Here is a 23759-nt window from a genome sequence, read left to right as displayed (position 1 = left end):
AAGGTGAGCTAGAGGTCTGAGGGCCTGCCAGGACCGAGCGGGGACGGCACGCGCCGCGCCTGCCCTCTGTGAGACGGAGCTTTGTTGATACTGCGGGGAGAATAATGACGGAGGATTCTATTTCAGTAATCCAATTCAAAAACAAATACTCATTATCATTACACACAAGCTGATAGATTTTCAGAGTTTCTGTTCATTTAGAGGATATTAAAAATGCAAAGTCCTGACTGCTGATGACTGTTCTCGAAGTGCTGTCTCCAAACATGCTCACAGAAAGTTGAGTGAAAGGAAAAAACCTGGGGCAGGACAGTTCTAGTGTGCCGAGCAAACTTTCTGAGAAGCTGGATTTGGGGTTTTCAATGACTGTAAACTATGATCATCTAAACTGATAAAATTAAAAAGAATAATCTATCACTCCGATACCAATATCGGATTGGGAACACAGCAAAAAAAAAAAAAAAAAAAGAAGTATCGGATTATCTTTGTCTGAATCTAAAATCTCTGATGTAAGACCTCTGCTCCAGAATTTAATCAGCCCCTTCATCTCTATCCAGCAGCTCTTGTATCCCACACACAGACCCATTGGTAACTAATAAATGGTCCAGTTGTTCTCGTACCTATTATTGTTGACTGATGTTCTTTGTTTGAGTTATATCACTTGAGGAAGCCTTTTCTAACATTCCACTCCAGAAAATAAGTAATAAAAGTATGAATGATTCGTGCTGATATCAGATCAGGACAATATTGGTATCGGCCAATACTCAAAGCTGGGATATCAGTATTGTATCGGAAGTGAAAAAGTTGTATCGGCACACCCCCAGTAATAATACCACACTGCATAATAATAATTAACTTTTTGAATTAAAGAGTTGAAATAAACTTTCTATGATATTCCACAACAGTTGGATTCTAGGTGCGCTAGGGCTGGACGATAAAACTGAAAAACGTATCACGATACAAGGGACTCATATTAGTCAGCACTGATAAGTACTGATTATTTTTTAAGTTTTACATATTTGTAAGGCTGCCAAACTGGTGAGGCGACCTTTTCCTGTTTTATCCAGTTTCCTCTCCAGCTACTGAACTCATTTCCTCTTTCACTCCACATCGTTCTTTACATTTTCAAACACAGGGCATGGTGGCCAAACATGAAACTGTTGCTAGGTAACCAAAGAGTGAATGAGTTGATGCCACCAACCTTGCTTAGCTGGCAAGGCTTGAGCAGCTAAAGCCTTTAGTCTGCCTACATCTCCCAGAATGCTGTGCAGCTCTGAATCAGAGTTCATTGAAAATTCTATCGTATCTGTTGATTCTGATCATGTGTCTATCGCAATACATATTATTATTGATCTGTTGCCCAACCGTGAGATGCACCTATCAGTGTTTTTATAATTTTAGATTTAGTTTTATTTATATTACAATATTTTTATGCTGCAAAGTGTAAGAAAAAATAAAATCACTTAAAAGGGCTAAAGAAATCCAGATACCCTCCCTGCCTTATCATGCAGTTAAATTCCCTCTTCTTGCAGCAGCCACACAGGATGCTACTGCCTGCTGCCCTTGGGTGGCTGAAAACGAGGCCTTTACCACCCAACACCAAGCCAGAGAGGCAAAGTGCTGACACGAGCAGATAAGAGAAGGAAGAAAGACGAAGATTAAAGCGCAGTTTCATTATCAATAATTAAGGGAAAGGATTTATTATAATGAATTAGGAGTTGTCTTTATCTACTCTTTATCTCCCCATCACGCTACTAACATTTTTACTTCCCTCACACACATGCACCCCCACACACACACCCCCACATGCATGTACCCGCCGCTCGCCCACACTGCTAGTGGTGTTTGTGTGTGACATGACCCCCGCCTGCTCCGTGTGCTCCATATTGCCACCATGCTGGCTCCACGCATGGCTCTTCCGCCCCTGCTCCCCCCGTCCAGCACGGACGGTCTCGGCCCTGCGTGCCGGGGCAATATGGCCACGCTGCACTGCATGCTGGGACGCGGCTGCGAGCCCTGCGCCCTGCGCCGCGGAGCCAGATGCCCTCTCCAGCGAGATCGAGGTCGGCCCCTAGCTCGGCAACACGACCGACCGCGGGTTCGTGTCGGTTCGGTCTCGTGGACACATGCAATAAAAATGCTGCGCAGTCACAATCAGAGCGACGCTCACCACCGGCTACAGGAGTTTTACGGAGGTTACATTTTCTATGCATCTACTCTAAACTTTGATCTTCTGAGTGGATCTACGTGTCTAGAAACTTTAAACCAGCAATCCAAGATATTTAAAGGTATAAATGAGGGAGGAAAAACTAATCTTAAAATTTCGCTGTTAAAGAAGCTTAATGTGACAACTTGGTGTCACTAAGGCTCCAAAACAAGAGGCTGTCTGGACCATCCGATATTCGAGTCGCCCCCGGATACCTATGATCTCCAAATTCTTGAGATCACCTCTAATAATGCTTATAGTTCCCTATTTTAATAGTGCCAGTACCAAACATATCTTAACATTTATGTGCACAGTGGAAACTCTCTTAGCATTATCGCAGAAGCCAGTATCTATTGTCTTGCTTATCTTTGCTGTGAGAGATACAGCCAGCCAGCGAAAAGGAAAATGAATAGCGCTTCTGGATTGGCTGCTTTGCAAAGGCCAGTCAATAGCGCGCCAAGCAGCATTGCGGCTAGTTATTTCAGCTTCCTAAGTCGTGTTTTATTTTGAATATTTTAGTTTTGCTCTATGAGAAAATTCACAAGAAGGTGAACATGCAAATACTGAACCGGAAATTAAATGCTGACTGGTTGCTTAGGAACAATGTAATGAAAAAGTATTCTCTACCGTTACAAATGTAAACATGTAGAGTTTAGTAAGCACTTTTGTAGCACAGTATGGTGGAAGACGTCCACCATTCCAAAAGTCTTGGAACCGTGTTAACAGCGTAGCATCATAAACTCTTTAAAATAACCAGAGATTTTACATAAAAATATGGTGGCCTCTGATGGAAACTTGATAAATGCATTGTAATTGCCTTGAAACCGTGTTTCTGCTAGACATTAAATCCACTTTCTTTGCTGGCTGCCTCCGTCTGCCGACCCTGTGAGCTGAGCTGATGACAGACTCTGCAAGACATTACGTATTTATTAGTTTATTTATTGTTTACCTTTTTAGCCTTACCAGCACTTAAGTGTTTTTGATCAACAGGTTTTGTGATTTTAACCTCCATTGGTTGAAGGAGTGAAATTTTGCCCCACACTCTCTAGCTAAACATTAATTGTTGGTGTGTTGCTTTTAAAAAAAAAAAAAAAAAATTATTGTGACTTGCTATAAAATTGATTGCCCTTTGGAAAATGAATAAAGATCTGAATCTGAAAGGTCAAAGATCCCCTTCTCTGAATGATTCTACCTTGAAAAATGTTATCGGAGGCATTCTGTTCTTTTGGCATAAGTGGTTAGACAAAGTATTATCAGTCACTGTACTAGAGACGATTCAGTAAAGCACAAATATTTTTTAATAACAGAGGATTTTTCTTAAATGATTAAGCATACTCAAATTAAAGGTTATCTACATTTTTAGTGTGTAATATTATAATATTACACACTAAAAATGTGTAATATTTTTAGTGTGCCATACTCGATTTTTGCACTTGTGAACCAGACCTCCTCAGTTGAAGACAAACTACAAGAAGCCAGTTATCAATTGCATAACCTTCACCTACAGCTTCAGTGTAGCGAGCTTAAATGGAAAACCCGTCCTTGTTTGCACAACTCTCGCTGCAGTCTCGTCTCCGTTTGGTGAGTCACCGCACCTGCGCTGCTTTCGTGCATCCTGGAAGTTATTTCTGGATGTGGGTTCATGCCTTTTTCCCCTTGAATTCCTGTTTTTCCTCCATGAGTTTCTAGCACCAGCTTACGTAGCTCAGACACGCGCTAATGTTGTAGCTTTAAAAAACAAAAGAAAAAAAAAGGAAACATGCCCCTCATGGCAGTAAAAACTTTCTCCCCAGCTGCGCATACCGTGCCCTGTGCTCCATCTTCTACTTTAAACAAATACGTCTTTCCCCCAGGCCTGTCGGCACGCCGTTTCCGAGAGTGACGAGTGTATTAGTCGGGGATGCTTATTATTACAAGCGTGAAAATGGCAGGCGTTTTTAACAATTACCTATAAAAACAGGTATGCGGGACGGGTCAGTTGTGTTTCGGGGCCCTGTTTTTAAAGGACTAATTACAAACAGTTGAGTCAAGGTTGCTGCTGTCAGTCAGGCTCTCAACCTCTGGCCTTTATGGTGGAGTGTTTGTTTAGGTGTCTGCAGAGACCCCATGCAAATATGAAAGAGGATACCGGGTTCATAAAGATGGGAAGATGGGCTAAAAAGGTAAATAAATAGTTGTGCTAAGAGCAAAAAATACTGGCCCATGTGTGTAAATCAGAACATCCTCAAACAGTAATATTTATTTCAGGGGTGAAATTGAAAAACAGACCAAATAAAAGATAGCTGCTGTCATTTTTAATGTAATATTCTAATTCCCAAAAAATAAGCAAACTACAATCTTGACCTTCAACAAGTGTAAGCTGTAGTTATTAAAATTAACAGTAGTAAACATGAAATACATCACTCCGTATTAAGAATCTATATATGCTTTAAAAATTTGAATGACTGAAATCAAACACAATTCAAAGATATGCACCTCTAATGTAAAATAAAGGGGCCGTATTATATGTTTTCCAGCCACATAGTATCCATCAAGTAACTCTGTCACCTTCAGTTGTTATAAAAATGCTAAATATTTCAAATATGACTCAAAGGAGATTTAACTTTGTCGAAATTGGCCTCTGTCTCTTTAAAAAAAAACTCTTGCTCTTTCTGAAACTCCACCTTCAGGACGTCATCACAACATGGCTCCTCTATCGAACCTTTAACAATGTTTTTATGAGAAGTAGCTCATATAATGAGCTCAGCAGATGTGCAGCTCCATCAGCTGTTTGCCAATTATAGCTGGCTAGTCTGAAGGAGCCAAATAGGGAAATTGTGTGGGAGGGATGCTCTCTGAAGCAGAAGCTTGGAAGCTGCAAATTAGAGGAGGAGCTTTGACCTTGTAGGCGGAGCTAGGTCCAACCAGGCGTTTTGCACGGCGGATTGGTTGCCAAGGGAGATTAAAGGATTTCTCAAACATGCATGAACGAATAAAGGCAACACTCCAGGTATGTTTTTGATGACAGAATAACATTGTAACACAGGGTGATGCTCAAAAAAGTTGAATTTACATAAAACGGCCCCTTAAAACAAACATACATGACGGAGAAAAAAAATGATGTAGTCAAGCAAAATGTCACCAGATCTAAGCTGAGAATCCCAGTTACGACTCGACTGAATTTCTCCTTAATTTAAACCCGACTTCCTCCTGAGGGGGCCTTCATTCTTCGCTGCGCTAGTTAACGCGACACATTTCAGGCTGATTGCCGTAACCTCTCCGCATCCCACCCCTCCTGTTATAATCAGGACAACCCTATTGTTCTCGTGTGAATGAAGACGACTCGGCGTGTTTGACGCGCAGCGCTCAGTCAAAACGAGAAGCGTCAAGAGCCGCACCGTGGCCTCCGACGCTTCGCGCGCGCGAACTGGAAACGCCAGATTGGATCCGCAGAAGAAGTCAGCGTGGCTCGAACTGCTCGTTCCAGAGACGTCAAACGGGGCCGGTTCTCGTAAACCTGCGCGGACGTGTGTTCCTCGTGACTGTGACAGCACACACACACACACACACACGGAGATAAAAGGACAAAAAAAGCCCTCATCTGCGCTCAGTGCCTGCAGTTAGGAGTGCTGGTGTGACTGTGACAAAGACCCAGTTGTGTCACTTCCTAACAGTTCAGCCCTACCTCTCTCTCCCCCTCTCTCTTTCCCAGAACCTGTCAGGTAGTGGGAGTTTGGCGTCTCACCCTTCCTCCTTTTCGATTCGTCTTCCTCCCTCTCCTCTCCCCACCCCTCCTCCTCTGGGGGGTAGAACAATGTAAGGGACTAATATTAGCTTTTTATTTAAACAGATCTGACCAGCGCCACCCAGCAGTGTCCGCTCTTCATTAGTGCAAAGTGATTGTATGGAGACACCGTGTCCTAATTTCCTACAGGTAGTTTTTCCCGCTGATGGATGGACTCTGAGAGGGAGGGGAAGTTGCTTGAGAGAATACGGGTTAAGGCTTACTGGAACACTGCGGGTTTTTGTCTGATGATGCTTTTTTTTTCCTCATCAAACACTAAAACTTATTCGATTCTTGTTAATCCCAAAAGATCTACTGTGACAAGTAGGAAGTGGCAAAGCAGAGCAGGATTCAGCTCCGTCTCTCTGTTACCAGCCACGCAGCCAGGAAACAGATTTAAAGCAAAAGCAAAGGAGGTGGGTTAGCGGCGCTCGGACGGGGTCGTCCAGGACATTTTGCTTTGAAATCTCATCTCCACTGCCAAGATGTTGAGCATACAGTATCACCATCTGCAACAGCTCTTTGAAGATTTTCCTTTGGGAGAAATAAAGTATTTTTGAACTGATTTGATTCTGTTTTACAATTTTTCCTCACGTTTTTCTGCCTCAATCTTAAAGGGTCGCCTGTGTTCAGCACCAGTCGGCTTCCTTCCCTGGCCGTACCGTTGGAAAAAAATCATAATGCTGCCTCCACCGTGCATCACTGTGGGACGGTTTGTCCGGGGCCTTGTGCAGGAAATGGTTCCATATCTTTCAAAATGTTCAATTTTGGTCTCACCTGAAAAGAAAGAGTTTCCCACCTGAGCTGTGGTTTGCTGCCGCTCCACCAGAGCTAAAAGAAAATGTTAAAATGTTTTTAAATATTAGAAAATAAATAAATGAATAAATAAATATCACTGGTGTTTATGTTCAAGACATAGAATAGGACTGGAGTTTGAATTCAGGTTAACTTTGTTATATTAGGACCAGGCTAAGACTTATCTTATCATAGTATCACGAGAATAAAGTAGTAAACAAAAAATACAATGAGGAATGTCGAGTCTTGTGAAGTTATACTTTGGTATAAGTGTTACAGATAATACTTAGTTGAAATAATCTTAATCTCTTAACACAACAGCATCAGATTATTATCAGTAGCAGAACTTTGAAACGACCATGTCTATTTCGAAGACAAACTGAGCTGCTCATGTCAGATCTTGATAAATAAACTTTTTTTTCCAGTAAAAATGTTATGTTTTTTCTGGTAAAATTGCATCGTTTTTTTGTTGTTTGTTTTTTTTTGCTAATATTATGTCTACTCTCGTAATGACACAAAAACTATCATAGCCTGGCCCCGATACTCCGTTGTACGTACTACTCACAGAAGGGATGATTGCAATAAAAAACACGTTCTGAAAAAATATTTTCAATCGTTTGTCATTTCATTTTATTTATTTATTTTTTTAAGAAAAGAACGTGAGCAAAAAAATGAAGAAAAAAAAAATTTACTCAAATCTAATCTGGCATGAAAAACATCAGATTTTAATTCTGATCCACATCACGCAGCTCTATCATATAGTAAGCTAATAATACAAATCATGAGGAGTTGACTATTTTTTAATTTATTTTTCTTTAAATCAACATTCGTCAGACATTTTAGATATCTGTCTGAAATCTCTCTGTGTTTGTGGTCCCAGGAAGATTTGGCTAAGTGGAGTCTAGCATAGCCAACAGCTAGTCAGGCCTTCCTCTCCTCCTCTTCCTCCTCCTCTCTACTTTTGACTAACAGATCTCCCAAGTGTTCTAAAAATACCTGCTGAACAGGGCTGCAGCGATGGTGATGAAACTGCCTCTCTGACACTGTCCCACTGCAATCCATCTCTCCACCGCCTGCCAGCCAGCATATGTTTGCAATTGGCTCCCCCCAACAACCCCCATTGCCTCTCAACTCCCCACCCCTCCGCAAACTGGTCCCCAGTTGCCTGTTCGGATACACCCTTCTCCCCCCCCCCCCCCCCCCCCCCCCCCCCCAGCCCCCACCCCCCACCCCCCCACACACACACACCCTCTCCACCCGTTCCATTACACACTAACACACACGCCTACACACAGGCGCATGCACAATTCCCCATCCGCTCCCTCTCGCTGTCTCTCTTTCTCCCTCAGCAAGCGTCCTAGTCTCCAGGTCTGGGCTTTCAAAACCGGTGCGGTTATCAATCACTGAGCCAGCTCTGTCTCGTACACCCACACACACACCCCCACCCGCACACACACTTCCTCTCTTTCTCAGTTTCCTTCTCTTCTTCCTTTCGTCTCCAGTCTCTCTTGTCTTTCCATCCCTCTATCTCCATCTCTCTTCCCTTTTCACTCTTCCAATCCTGTCGTCCTCTGCCTCCTCTTGCACATTTGCCCAAATTTGTTCCACTTAATAAGCCCTCCCCAATGACCTTGCGCTAATTAAGCTGCACTGCGTTGGAAATATGATGGTTAATTAATGATGAGATAAATTCTGTCTGCAGGACTGTCAGAAAAATGATGACACCGTGTTTTACAGGTTTAAATAGAACAAACCTTGTGGCTGTCCTCTCTCAAAGAGAGACGCAGGAGTGTGTGGGTGTGCGCGCGCGTGCCGGGGTGTGTGTGTGTCCGTGTGTGCAATGAAAGAAAAGAGGAGGTTGTGGTCATTTGCAAAAAGAATTTGCAGGCCATGGTGGCTAATGTTTTCACATGTAGGTATGTTGGTTATTTTTTATTTCTATTCCTTTTTTCAAAAACACTGATTAAATCAAACCACTTGGGGTCTCCACGCTGCTCTGTGCACTTTGACCTTCTATATTAAATCTGCTGTTTGGGCAAATTTTCCCCAAAATTTGAAAGAGTTGAAACAAACTAAAGCAATAGCTGAGTCTCTAGTGGAATACAGTTAGACATCAGTGTAACTTCATCTGAGTAAAATCTGACATTTCCTTGGTTGGTAAACGTTGGTGAAGATGTCGCTACTTGAATTTAAATAGTTATTTTTTACTTTGATTTTGTCATTTCCTTGTACAGGCGGGGCGGATCAATCAGGGCGGATCAATCAGGGAAGACTGAGTTTAGTTTCCCAAACTTCTTTGAAACTTTACATCGTCTTCAAAGTTTGACCTGATAGTCTTTTGTCCGGGAACTTTGATTTGCAGCTGAAGTTTGTTCTTTTTGTTATTTATATTGATAATCACTTACTTATGGAAATGTCTGCATGAAGCTTTTTTCTACTTAATTTTCTTCCTCTCACACTTATTCAAGTAGGAAATGATGAAAGCTAATACCGGTCCCATGCAGATAATGTAGGAAAACTACACAACCCATATCAATATCGAATTAAAATCAGTTTGGTGGAGGTGACAAAGTATTAGCAGACTCTAAATTATCTGCAGAAACTCTGCAACTCTGCCTACTTGTGTATTTTTTTATAGAACATGTCTATAAAATATTCAAAAGAAAATGTGAAGTTACTTGATATACTATTGACTGGTGTGTGAAGACCAGCCAATTGAGGAGCGGCAGGGTTACTGCAGGTTTCACCAACTCAAATTTAAGACTAGTTGAGAACTCTTTAAGACCACTATCAAAGGAACAAACATGTATCTCCACAGAAATGTATGAACTTGTTCACCTAAGTGGCGATAAATTTGCACTTACCCAGGATAAACGCAAAAAAGCTTGCTAGCTAGCCAGCTGTGACTAGGAAGCTAGCAATGAAGTTCTCTGCGTGCAACTAACTCTTGTGAGAAAAACCAACAATACATAGTTTTTAAAGGTGTAGTTAGGATCACATTAACTCTGTAAAAGTTAATGTTCCCACAGGTTTCATTCTGAGAAGGACCGCTTGTTTAGATGTTACAAGGTTGGCCCAGAAGTCACTGTGTGTAGAATTGCAACCACAACAACTAGTCTTTTTTGCTAAATTACAAAATCTTTAATATTACCAGAGTTGGTAGCAGGTGGTAATATTCATAGAAGCCTGCTTTTTCATATTAGATGGGTTTTAAGGAAAGAGGGATTTAAAAAGGAAAACGTCGCTGCATTTGGGAAGTCACATAGGGTAGATATATGTTTTGGGAGTGGAAAAACGAAAAATTTTCCTGCAACCTGTAGAGAAACGGAGGTTACAGCATCCAGACCGCGGATGAAACAGACCTGCAGGAGCTGAGGAGACCCTGGATGAGTTGCCACGTAATCCAGAGCAGCAGCTGACAGTAGGAATTTAGCTGATAAAGTCTGAAAGATTGAAAGGCATCTGGTCGGACCGCTCGCTGCTATATCTGAAGCCACTTGTCATGTCTAATACAGCATGTTGTCAAAAGTATCAATTTTGGTTGCGGAGAAATGAAAAAAATAAAAAAAAACACGTCTGTTTCTATTTCAGCAGCTCGCTTGACAGATTGAGAGGTGTTTAAAGTCTCATTTGGGCTTGTCAGTGTTTCGGGGGGGTGGAGGGAAGGGTGCTTCACAACTTCATCTGCTCATCGCATACACACACACACGCAAACACACCCCTTCTGACAGCAGGACTCTGTTTCTGATAGACAGGGCCAAGCGAGCGAGGCATTCCACATGCGCAGCAAACCCCACACTCACATCCCATAGACAGAAATGGGGAAAAAGCAACATCATTCATCCTTAATTCAAGAGAGAAAGATGAGGGAGAGAGCGAGATAAAGTTTGACAGAAGGGGGGCGCGCGGGAGATGATGTAAGCAAGAGACGGAGACAGACAGCAGACAGCCATTTAACTCATTAGGGAATGAGAGGATTTCATGTTATATTTAGCTGGAAATTTAACTAGCGGGGAATTTGGGTTTGAAAGCTTGCAGAGGCTCCGGCAGAGTTTGCTGCAGTCATCCTCCAAAATCTTGAGGTCACTTCTTCAGGAGAGTCAGCACGTAGAGAAACAACAGAAAAGCAGAGCAGTTCTACGAGATCCAGCCAAGAAACATATCGAGGCTCTTTGCGTTTCTTTCAAACACGTTCGTTCTAAGCAAAGCGTGATTCTGAATGCAGACAGTGACTTATAAAAAATGCAGCCGCATGCGTTTGATTTACCTTTCTTTACGCTGCCCGACTCCGTGTTTTCCCAGCAGGTGGGTATTGAGGTGTTTCTTCATCACAAAGGCCCATCTACAAAAAAAAAAAAAAAACACAAAGCAAAAGCACAAATTCAGCACCAGAGTTAACAGCGGAATACAATCGAACTTTACTGCAGGATCAAAGCCAGAGCTTTGTGATAAAAGAGTAAAACAAAAGCGCTCTATTTGCCAAGGTCAAATATGCACACTGCAATTTAGACGAAAGAGATCACTTTCAAAAAACGTGAATTAAAACACATTCATGGCTTAGATTCTTTAATTTTTTTCATAAGAAGAAACATTTTAGCAAATATTTACTGTAGCCTGGGATTACCAAGAGTGGTTATAGCAGTCAGTATCAAACTTGAAGTAGGTAGGACTTGTATTCACCTCATTTTGAAAAAAACAGAATTACAGATGCCCTAACTAATCAATTGGTGACTAAATTTGAGTAATAATCAGCTTGATTGGTGAGAAACTAAATATAATCTTTTTCCAACCACTGAACGCACCATATCAAAGTGCTACCAGGCCAGACTAACACTCTTCAATTTGGATGTTGTTACTGAGGTTAGGAGGTCCAACATTAACTATTTTGAATATCAGGAGAGGTGCTTAGAAAGAAACCAAAGTATGAAGAGAAATGTGACAGTTTTTTGTTTGGTTTTTTTTAAAGGAAATTATCTGAATATTTTTATTGGATTTTCAGCTAAATAAATCCCCAACCAATACAAAAAAAAAAGGAAATAATGTTCCTACAATCAGCAATATATAGCAACGACATAACTAAAAGTTAAATGCTTTACAAACAGCTTGGAAGGCCTCACGATGGCTACTAACTAGCTAATAGCTCAAATCTTTGGGGAATATTTCAGAGTTTTGTAGGTAGGACATTTACTGTCCATGATATCTCTGATTAGCCATGCTTTAATAAAAGAGAAAACAATATTAATGAACTCTTTAAGGTAAAGTATGCAACCCAAACCAACCGGCTGTTAATGAATGTGAGTCTCTTGACTTAGTCGGCATCTTTTTGGTGGTGTTTTTGTGTGGGTCTCGCCCCGTAACACGAGTGTTCCACCAATACACTCGCTCTCACACACGTGCAAGAATTTAAACGCACATGTATCAACAGAACACGCAATCGCAGGCACATAATCAAAACCCAGCAGAGTACCATTGCTCGACAGTCACCACAACGTCCCGACTTTGTCGAGGGCCCCGAGTTTAGCGTGTCTCCGAAACAGCTTATGAAAACATAATGAACGGATGACAGGAATAACTACTCTGACATCCAAGCTGCTTCGCCAGTGTTTTCATCCCCTGGCCCTTTTCATTTAGCACCCATCACTTCCCATTATTGTGCCACGGAGAGACAATGACCACATCTGAGAGCCGGGGACGGCGCAACGACGAAACATGAAAGCGGAGTCGAACCGGCAGCTGCGCGGCTGGCACCATCACTGCACAAACTCAGTCCCTCCCTTTCCTTCTTTTCTGGATGCTTTCATTATTGTTTTTCTCCCCCTCTCCTTCTTCCAAGTCGACCGGCGTTCTATTTTTTAGCTTTTGAAGCTTTCCTTCTCGCTCAGTAGTCGTATTTTGTGAAGCAAAAGCATAATTATTTCACCATTTATGTCGGTGTGTCAGTTTTCGCTTCCCTTTTTTTCCCCCTTCCAACACACACTGCAGTGTCCTCCACGGCCCTGGAGTCCCGTCCGTCATGGAGGCCCCCGAGGCCGACTCTAACTAACACCATCATATAAATATTCAAACATGTTCCACTGTTTTGCCTCATTATCGTCACTCTAGATCTTCGCAATCCTCTCCAACTCCATCCGTCCACCACATCCAGGGTGATGCCTCGGAGTTAAACCCGGGAGCTAGCGCACGGCTACATCTTGTGCGTTCCAGTAAGGGAGACCGGCAAGATCAAAATGCCGGGCTTCGCTTTTGACCGACGCTGTCGTCTATAAATAAATATGCAAGCAAAATTAAGATATTTCTGAGGGAGGTGGTGGGGCGAAAAATAGTTAATCAATATCATGTTTGAGGAAAAAAATGTGAGCCTCTGGAACACTTCACTCGTGCCTGTTTAAGTCGCCGTGTTTAGACATGAAGGGAAAAAAAGAGCTTGCAAACATTCCTGTTAATTATGTATTACAGCTGTCCTTCATAAACCTAATTACAGAGTGCTGAAAGGCAACGAGGGCAATTTGCATATGCGCATGAAAGACAAGACATATGCAAAATATGATTTTAATTAGCATTCTTTGATAGCGAGGGGTACAAATCAAACCGCCGTGTTGTGAGATTTTCATCACAGCTTCTTTCTTTTTTTTTTTTTAAAAACAGGATTATTCTCTGAATGGCACCAGCACAACACGGTTAATGCCCTGCGGAGGCACCTGGCACGTACAGAAACAGCGACGTGCGTTCATATTCAGGGACGTGCACGCCGCCAGGCAACCGTGCGTAACTGGAAGTGGAGAACGTGCACAAAGGGCGATTACACGTTCACAATTAGTTCTTCACCATGTGATTATCTTAACACACACACACACCCCAAATGTAGGCTGCAGACACACAAACACACAAGGGCAGAAAAATGGTTATCCTTCCTCACGAAAAGACATCTACAAGTACCCAATCTCTCATGCACGCACTAACACAGAGAAGGATCCCGTATCTAAATGTTAAGGGGCCAAATCCATTTGTTTAAGGCAGTGTGTAATCAGCCCCCTGCCCACGGTGTGTGTGCATCCTCCGCCATCCAGGTCAAGGCCTCAGCTTGTCGTCCCGCTGCCTTGGGCTGCATCATCAGCCCCAACCATCAGCCTTGATGGTTATTGTAACAAAGGGATACTTTAACATGCCATTCATCCATATCAATTCTCTTCCCCCTCATGAATTGAACTAATAAGGCTGTGCCTCTGCCCTCCAGGGATGCTCATAATATCCATTGCGGATATGAAAAGAAAAAAAAAAGAAAAAAGAAAAGAAAAAATGAAAAGGCAGAAGGAAAGACGGAGGCTCTGGCGTTCCACGTTCGACTTTCCCCTCAGACTAATCGGCGCGCCACAGCTCGTTAGGTCCGTGACGTGCCGGAGCTTTACCGATAAGCAGGGGAGACACGGCTCAATTACCCACAGTTACCATCTTTCTCTTTCTCTTCCCACCCTCTGCCTGACGATGAAGAGATAACTTGTCAATATTTGATACAAACAACTTTGTTTGCCTAATGGGGTTCCTGGATAGGCTCATCCACAGGTCTGCTGCAAGGGATGAAAGATCTAAGAAGAAAGGCCTCAAGCCAGACTGGGCTTAGGGGAACCTGAACACCTCACCAACAAAACGGGCGTACGCCCATTAGGCGCTCAACGTGGCGTGCCGGGTTGGAGCAAGGACGTTCAGAGTGTATCTCGCAAAGTTTTGCTACAATTTGTTATGCTGGTGTCTTGAAGTTTCACTGTAACTGCAGCCTGGTAAAAACCAGCCCCTTGTTCTGCGCCATTTAAATCGTATAGAGGGTCTGGCACCTCTGTTATTGAGACATGATTTCTTCCTGGAGGAATGAACTCAAGTTTCAAATTTTACCTAATCGCTAATGTGCCAGTTGGATGCTATGAAGCTTACTGGAAATTGCCTGTGCTGTAAACAACCATCCTCCACTGCGAAAAGAGAAGAGCTGAGCTGAGCGAGATGGCTGTTAATGCCAACTCAATATTTGGATGGATTTGTTCAATTCCTTCGCTGCCATTGCTAACCCTACAGGCAGACTACTCCAAAACAGCGCCCAAAATCAACGTCAACGTTCACAACTTCTCCTCCTGTTCACTGATTGGCACGATTGATATTTTACTGGAGAAATTCACTTCAATGGGAGAAAGCCGAGACTTGTCAGTGAAGCGAGATTAGAATCGAGCAGAATTGCATGGCCAGGTTAATATAATTGTAATCTTTGGCTTTGGGGGACGGGCAGAGCTGCATTACTCTATGCTCCATACGTAATGAGGAAAACCAATCTGAAACTTTGTCTGGCATTATATTTAAAGTAATTTCAATAATATAAATAGAATGACAAGATATCTTAACACTCTAAGGGTTTTATGAAACCATGGTAACGGCAAGCAGAACATGCCGAGACTCAAATCTCCAGCATTTTCTACACTCTTCCAGCCTGGCCCTTGCCTTCCTACGCAGTTCTGCTCGATCCACAGTCTGAGGCTTTCTCCCACTGACTTCCTCTGGTACAATTTCTACCGGGCCAATCAGCGAACAGAAGGGGAAGCTGTGAACAACGACGTCCATTTTCAGAATTGTAGTTTGCCTGGAGTTTTAGCAATGGCAGCGGAGGAAGCGAACGAAGCCGGTCAGTCCGTGTTGGCCACGCTTCCAAATAACAAATCAACATCAATATTCATCTGGTTCAGCTCGACTCTTCTCCCACAGCAGCGTGGGAAGAGCCAACTTGAACACATTGAACTAACGCATTTCACATGTCACGGACAAACGTTAACGAATGCGTAACATTTAAAGTCGACGATTGCTTCCGCACCTCTAGGAAGCAATCGTTTCTCAATAGCAGAGAGTCAAGACCCTGTGTATGAAGCAAAGTGTCGTACAAATGCTGGTTTTTACCAGGTTAACGTTTTTCTAGTAGTTGCCATTGTTTTCTTTATGAAAATTAAAAGAAACTGAGTTGTGATGCTTCCATTGTTTACAATCTAAACACCCCCAAGTTAAAAGTTAAAACACATATCCAACAAGGTCTTCGGGCCAAAAAGAGATCCAAAAAGTCATCAGATGCAGTTTGGCTCTACCGTCAGCGGGTCGAGTTGCCGACAAATCTCAGTAAGGAGGAGCAGTTTGGCTGGGGGAAGATGAAAGTGCAGGTGGGTATGAGCTCTGAAGTTATGGGACTACGTTTCAGCTCTTTTCGATGAGCGCACACACACACACACACACCTACTCCCACAGTGGTCCGCTGGGCTCCAAAGAAATGAGTGTGTGCGGGCTCATCTAGCCTACTGTGCCAGTCCTAATGACGGCCCCCACCTGCTGCTTTAATGTCACAGCTGGATCGCCCTCCATCCTTCACTGACTCTGACTGCCATCAGCAGCAGGTAGCGCCCCTCCACATCCTCCCACCTCCATCTCGTCTGCCATCTCACGTTCCTTCATCTCCCCTCACCTCCATCTTCTGCCTCTGCTAGCTCTCGTCTCGGCTGAGCCTCCTTCTCCATCCATCTCTCTCCACTCCACATCGCCTCTACGTTTCTACATCCTTTGGGCCATACCTCCTTTCACTTCCTCATCCCATTTCTGTCCATCTTTCCAATCCGTCTATCCCCCCCCCGCTCAATTTGGAGTAACTCCATATTTAGAACAAACCGGGGAAATTTGGGAACTCAGAACAATTTGAAGTTGCAAAAGCACCGAGCCCCTTTACAATTAACTTGACAATTCTCTGTTGCTGTAGGAGACATGCTAGATTTATAAAAGCATGCAGTCGCATACTATATTTAACACCGACGAGAGAAGGAGGGATGAAGGAAGAGGGGGGGGATCCGTGAAATGAAACGGCACATCCCGCAACGTCACCGCTAATTCACTCTTCAGAGCAAACGAAAGTTGCTGCCTTCTTGTTTATTTATTTATTTATTTATTTTTTTATAAAGTCATCTCGGAGGAGGCGGAAAAGCTGGAGGTAAGTTGACACATCTAATCTGAGAGACGGTGACAGGCAGGTGAATTGACAGAAGAACAGAAACCAACACTTGGCTGACAGCAACCCCGGAGCGCCGAGACAGCTGCTGACGTGTCAGACAGACACACAAACAGACAGGAACATGTAGTCGACAGATAAGACTTTTATTGACAGAAGAGAGCGGCGGCTGCTGCTGCTGCTTCTCTGACGGAGAGGGAAGACGGGCACACGTCGAAACGGAGGAGCTCGCGAAAGACGGGGGGGGGCGACGACGGGAATCGAGACGAAGTTTAGGGCTCCCTTTGATAGCTGTTCAGCGGGCGGGATGGATGGGTAGGAACCGCTGCAGACGTGAAGTGGAATTTGCTGATACGTAGCAGACATAGAGGCTGATGGAAAGACAGAGGACAGGAAATGAGTGGCGTTTCGACATGCAGAACTTCTCTTGGCCGTTGAAGTTTTGTGAATTTTGTCTCTTTGCATTGATAATCTTTGATGTGCTTCACTTTGATTTTATTTGATAGACCAACCCAAAGTACAGGATAACTGTCAAGTGGACTAAAAAGGGAATAATTGCCTATTTTAAAATGAACTTTTTTTCTAATAAGAATCAAAAAAGTGAGGCATGTCTTCATGTTCAGCCCTTTGAGTTATGTGGTTGTCCTATCGGCATTTTGCGGTTAGTTTAGGGGGAAAAAAATGCATGTTAATAAATTAAAAAAAGGAACAAACAAAGAAAATATATTTGTATATGTCCACGTATACGCAAATATTTACAATAAATATACATACAGTAAGTAAAAGACATTTTCTGAGTCAATCAGTTCATTTTGCATATAATTACACTGTATTCAGACACAAACAAGAACGCATTTAGTCTTAAAAGAAGTGGAGAAAAGTACGTTTCCTCCCACTTTGAACATTGAGACAGACATTTTTCTTTGCTAAATAGATCTAGCTCAGTAACATTGAATACAGAGCAGCTGTCAACATCACACTCTTTAAGAATTGGATCTAGGTCTTGGCTGGGCCATTTTACTGTAAGTTTAGGGTCATAATCCTACTGGAAGTCTCAAGTCATCTATAGGCTTTCTTCCAGGATCACCTAGTTATTATATCTCCATCCATCTGTCCATCAACCCCCAAGTTACTTCCTACTTTGAGTTTCATTTGTAAAATACTAAAACCATGTTTGCTTTCTTTATACAGATGTGTCACATGCAATCCCAATAAAATACATCAATGGGGCAGTATCATTTGAAATTGACTTTTTTGAGCTCATGATGTAATATTACTTCTTCATCAAAAACGTGGCAACCACTCATCTGTACAAAATGCCTGGGTGGACATAGCTCCGCCTTAGAGGTGTGTGGTATCAGCTTCTCATCAGAGCTGCAGCTTAAAAACTTATAAACTTCCTCCTCACAGACCACCCCTGCCCCGCAACTTCCCCGCTCAGCTCCTTCAGACTAGCCAGCGGCAATTAGCAAACCTCTGGTGGAGCTGCACGTCTACTGAGCTCATTGTAGCAGCTACTTCTCAGTGCAACGCTGATGAAAATGTTATTTTAAGGGTCAATAGAGGAGCCATGTTGTGATGACTTTCTGAAGGCGAAGTTTCAGAAAGAGCAGGAGATTTTAAAGAGACAGGCCCTATTTCAAGGTGTTAAATCAAAAGTCAAATTTCTTTTATATACCACACACACACATATACATACTGTATATATATATATATATATATATATATATATATATATATATATATATATATATATATATATATATATATATACACACACACACACACACACAGACAACTAGAGGTAATGCTTATTTTATTGTGCTATAAAATGACACTATGTGCCAGGAATATACATAATGCTGCCCCTTTAGAGTGTTTGTCTTCTAAGGGGAAAAACTCTAAGCTGGGGGAGTCTGAGTTGTTGTCACTTTGTTTGACCAAAGCAGGAAACGACGGCGCGTCAATACCGCTCGGACTCTAGAGGGATCCACTTATGCAAACATCCCGTAACCTTAACGGACATTTTGGAGGAAAATAAATGAATAAAGCATCCGAATTGATTGTGTTTTCGAGCACCAGCCGGAGGAGAGCGAAGCACTCGATCTATTCTGAGATGATCTTGATGAAAATAAAAGGGGAGGCAAAGTGGCTCTCTGACGACTGATCAACGTCAAGGCTCTCAGTGAAACAGACACCTCTCACTTGTGACGCCGTCGCTCGTGTGTGTGTGTGTCTCTCTCTCTCTCTGTGTGTGTGTGTCCTCTAGTCTTAGAGGAGGTACATAAAAAGCTCACTTTGCCTCTCCGAAGGGGTTTTTGGATCATCTGGTGAGGCAGGTGATGGGGCTTGACGGATTGATTGAGGCGAAGTTCTCATCGACGGTGGCAGCGCCCCATAGAGTTTCCCGGCTCCAGTGCACACTGTTCCATTAAAGGATCATTTAGGGGAGGGAGGGGCGGCTGGGTTCCACCTGCACTTATGCAGAGCACACCCTAATGCGAGATGAAACACACATTTTCAAGCTACAGGAAGGGAGACGGCGAGAAGAAAAGGAATCTGTCCCCTTCCCGACAGCGCATTCCCATCTTCAAGAGGGAACAGCGATTGATGAAGTAATCCATTATTGATATCATCATCGTTATGAGCCGATGGCGGTTTCAGCATCACGGACCCCCCCCTCCCTCCTCCACACACGCCCCCAGCTCCGAGAGTCAGAGCCCTGTTTGCATATTATGCTCCTCAGCTTCATTATATTTTCTAATTAACTGCTTTAATTTGGGGTCTGAATCCTAAGTGAGAGGAGAAACTTGAAAATGCTGAACAAGAAAGAATAATACTGTATTTTGTGTCAAGATGAAAAGAGGTGTTGGGGGGGAAAGAATAAAGGGGGGGGGGGGGGGTTTACAAAAGCAGCTAAAGCACTTTTCAAAATAGATTTCCAAAAGCTGGCATATTGTGTGGTATCAGCACAAACATGATCTACTTTTATAGATTAAACAAAAAAAAAAAGTGGGGGGGGAGGTGAAGAGAAGCTGGAGAGAAGGAAGTGCTGTGAAGACGGAGCACGTCCCGAGAAACATTTCCAGTGAAATACATAACAAGGGAAAATGATGCGGCGTTCCGAAGGAGGTGAAAAAGTCGTTTTTACGCAACAAAACAAAAATGAATCAAAAATGCCCCGTGTTAAGGGCTGTTAGCTTCTGCCGCTAATGCATCTTTCTTTCTCTCTTTCATTCCTCTCCTCCGTTCCCCCCCTCTCTCTCTGCAGTGCAGTTAAAGATATGAAAAATATATGTGCCTTTCCTTTTCTCCCACCCCCCCCCCCCAATCACCCCCCTTCCTTCTCCTCCACCGCGCCGTGTTAAATCATTAAAGAGAAGTCCTGCTCATTATCTCTCTAAACAAAACTTCTCTTAAACCAAATAAATCACCGTTGCGCCGCGCAGCTAACAGCCGTGAAGGGATAAATTACAAAGCGCCTCACTGGCAGCGCTGGTATTTTAAAAAGCTTGCTGCACAATTTCTATGATGTGCAGTAATTTGTAATGCAGGTTCGCCTTATGCTCGGTTCGCTCGGCCTCTTCAGGTGTGTGCGGCGCACGCCCGGGGAGAGGAGAGGTGAAAAATGTGCCGTTCCGCGCGCTTTCAGTGTTATCGGGCCGAATTAGTTTAACGATGTTTTCATAAAGTGGATGAAAATTCGCCAGAACCCGCAAAAATAGAGAGAAAAAAGCGCACGCTGTCACTGGAGGGACTTGGAGCCGTCTTTGAAAAGGAGCTGTTTACATTTTTTAGTTATTTTTTTTGTTCTTGTTTTTTTGGGGTTGAAGGACAGAGCTTCGCTCCCAGGAGTGAGCAGTTTGCGAGGATGTAAAACAGAAAAACATTTAATCATTCATGATTTATGAAAGAGTTCTTCGGCGTCGCGGGATGCAAATAAAGGACATCTCGACGCGCTTCGTTTGAGAAGCCTCTCTAAACTGAAGTACTGACGCTGTTGAAGGAGCCTTCGTGAAAATCTTCCAGCATGAGAAGGACTGACTTAACATAAACAAAAACAACAAAAATCCAAACAACACTGTCAATTAGAATATCAGGACATTCATTTCTGTGGTCCAAGATCACCGGCTAACTATTCCGGACCCAAACTGCCACAAAAAAAAAACCAAACACTTTTTCCCAATTTCACTCAATTGTCTCGTAAGCTAGTAGCAGCATATAATTTATAAATGGATCAACATATCATCTTATGTTATGTTCTTGATAAAGATAACAGATGTGATGGAAATCTAAATGGTAAAAGCTTCATCCTGTTCACTCCTTCCAATTATTCAGAACATGTTTCCAAGTTTTAAGCAGTGGGCGTTCTAACGACTGGCCTATTTCTTTGAACACTAAATGACAGCAAAACAAACCAGACTCTCGTTCTGTTCATATTTAATAAACCCACAACAGTAATTAGTAATCGACAATATGAGCTTGAGGTTAAGGCTCCGAGGGGCCACGATAGGCCTCGAATAATGGATGTGATCTACAGAAAGCAAACATTTATGAGGTTTTCCATAATAATTTATGTTCTCCTCATCCTTCTGAAATACCGCTCTACCGCCCTTTACCTGGTTATAAGATTATTCTTAAAGATTTATGTATTTTTCCAGACACGTAATGCCAGACATAGTTGAGGAGAAATTCGACTTTGCAATTTGTTGCCATGAAATTGTTCTCTGTCGCTTTAAGAAGCTCCGACTCTTTCCAACAACTGTTTTCATCAGAAAACTGTTCTGCCAGTTTATAGTCTAAATCGTCTTAGACAGAGAAGCAGTTAGTATGATGAGATCAGCAGACACCATCAGGTGTTTGGCAATTTCTGCTGAAGTCCTAATAAATGGCTAATACTAGCAATTTATAACAATAACCAACATTCCATATGTGTGCAGTCATATTAGCTGTTAAATTTGGGGTCTGTCGGAAAGCTCCGTATTTTAAAGTTGATATTTCTGACTTTAAGGCGTTCTGATCATGTTTTCGATTTTGAAAATGGAAAATCCAACCTCCACGGCAAACAGAATGCATCAATTAATCCAAATGAAGCATTATCAATCATTGTCAGTCGTCATTTTACTCGCGGCCAAATGTTACCGACTGGGTAAAATCAGAGCTAATCATTTAAAACTTCAACAAGCAGTGGTTTCTCAATAGCTGAGGGTCCAGACCTTCTGTACGAAGCAAAGCGTAGAACAAGGAGCTGGTTTTTGCCACGCTGGCAGGCAACCAAACAGGTCACCAATCCCTATAACAGACAGAAGCAAAACATATGCTCAAATTTCTATTTCTTCACTCGTAAACATGTTTAGGGAACATAATTTTTCACTGTAATAAAGTTTTTTTTCCCCTAATAAAACTGTTAAAGTTTCAGTTAAACAACAGCGATATCGGCGCTGACTTATTGAGACTGGAGATGATGCCTAGTTGGCACCTAATTTACAGTTACCAACTCAAAGAACAGCAACTTTGACCACTTTTTTCCGCATGACCACTGCCCTGCTTCATTAGAACAGGAAAGCACCCCAGAAGGGCCTTCTGCCCTGTTAGGGAGCCTAATTGAGGGGAAAGACACCAGGCACCCCTTGCAACCTCTGCCCCCTTCTGAGCCCCGTCATGAGTCGTGATGAGCCTGCCGCCACGCCCTCCGACGTCTCCCGCCTTGCTCCCCCCCCAGAGGGACAGATTAAACTGCATGTAACATGGGCGCACTTGGGTCCATTTACAGCAGAAACACCCGACCGCGGATCCGGCCTCGCGCCCTACCCCTCCTGGGGAATAACAGCAACGCAGTATCCCCCTGCCCACCTCCATAATCCAATAAAATAAAAAAGGAACATGATTTATTCAGACTGTTTACTACATAATCCTCTGAGAACAAATTAAATGTATGAAATAGACTGTAAAGAAAAAAAATCTGTTAAATAAGAGAAGATTAGAATTAATAATGTACACTAAAATAGATAAAAAAATCCCAAAGCTGAAGGACTGTAAGTGCCTAATTCACAGCAGACACATTAGAGAGTGCTGGCAAGCCATACATACACACAAAACTGTGAAGCAAAACTGCTCTTTCCCCAATGAAGGCAGAAGAAATGTTATCCACAAAAACCAAAGACAACCAGGTCAGCGCGATCAGACTTGAGTGATCTGAGGATGCCAAGAATCGGAGAGGAGGAGAGAGAAGTGGGGGGGAGAGAGCTGGAAAAACAAAGACGGAAGACAGCCTCTAATTTCAACCGGTGTTGTTTCGGAGAGTGGTCTCGCACATTAAAAAGAACTGAAGCAACATGACAAGCGAGAGTTGGATTTCTCCCACCATAGTTTTGCAAAAGCAGATAATCCATAAAACATAAGGCCTCCGTATTGACGTTTTTCCTCAGCCGGCTGAGTGAAGGGCGCAGCTGGGATGTCAGGCCCGTCTGTCGGCCCGGGCTACCACTCTCATTATCTCCCCGCCTTTGTGAAGGGCGGCTAAGGTCACACTCTAAAGGAGCAAAATAAACTGCAAAGGCACTAATCTAATATTCCGCTGCGCTATTAAAGGATGACTTATTAGGCTCAAAGAAAATAAGACGTGTTGAAGGGAGACGAAATTTTGGTGCAGGAAGTGGAAGTTCACATTTTCTTGGAGTGAAACATTCCTCCACAAACGTGACATCTGTCACATTCTCCGGTTGAGGCAGGCTCATTTTGGAGCCTCCGATGGACACTTTGGAGAGCGAGTGAGAGCAAAAAATTTGGAATTAACACAAGTCACTGTCCATGTGTTATTGTAGCTGCTGATGCCTCCTACTCAAAGCCATCGCACTTCTACATTTCGAAAATATATGTGCACACACACGCACACACAAAAGATGTCTTTGTTTGCCTATTGCTGCCGTTGTCTTGACACCCACCATCTGCTGCCCTGACAGCGCAGAAGAGTGAAGAGA

The 23759-nt window shown here is 42.9% G+C and overlaps 1 protein-coding gene across 1 annotated transcript in view; it reads right to left on the bottom strand.

The window, feature by feature from the left end:
- The window catches only part of znf407 (zinc finger protein 407), a 199643-nt gene that overhangs the window by 103978 nt on the left and 71906 nt on the right, over positions 1-23759 (bottom strand). The window contains exon 5 of the mRNA XM_032558852.1: positions 11029-11103. Within this exon, the coding sequence (XP_032414743.1) occupies positions 11029-11103 (75 nt within the window). The remainder of the gene's footprint in view (positions 1-11028; positions 11104-23759) is intronic.

The sequence above is a fragment of the Xiphophorus hellerii genome, chromosome 3, assembly GCF_003331165.1.
Source record: "Xiphophorus hellerii strain 12219 chromosome 3, Xiphophorus_hellerii-4.1, whole genome shotgun sequence".
NCBI classification, from domain to species: Eukaryota; Metazoa; Chordata; class Actinopteri; order Cyprinodontiformes; family Poeciliidae; genus Xiphophorus; species Xiphophorus hellerii.
Note: the sequence above shows the minus strand (reverse complement) of the source record. Positions and strands in the feature narration are given on the sequence as shown.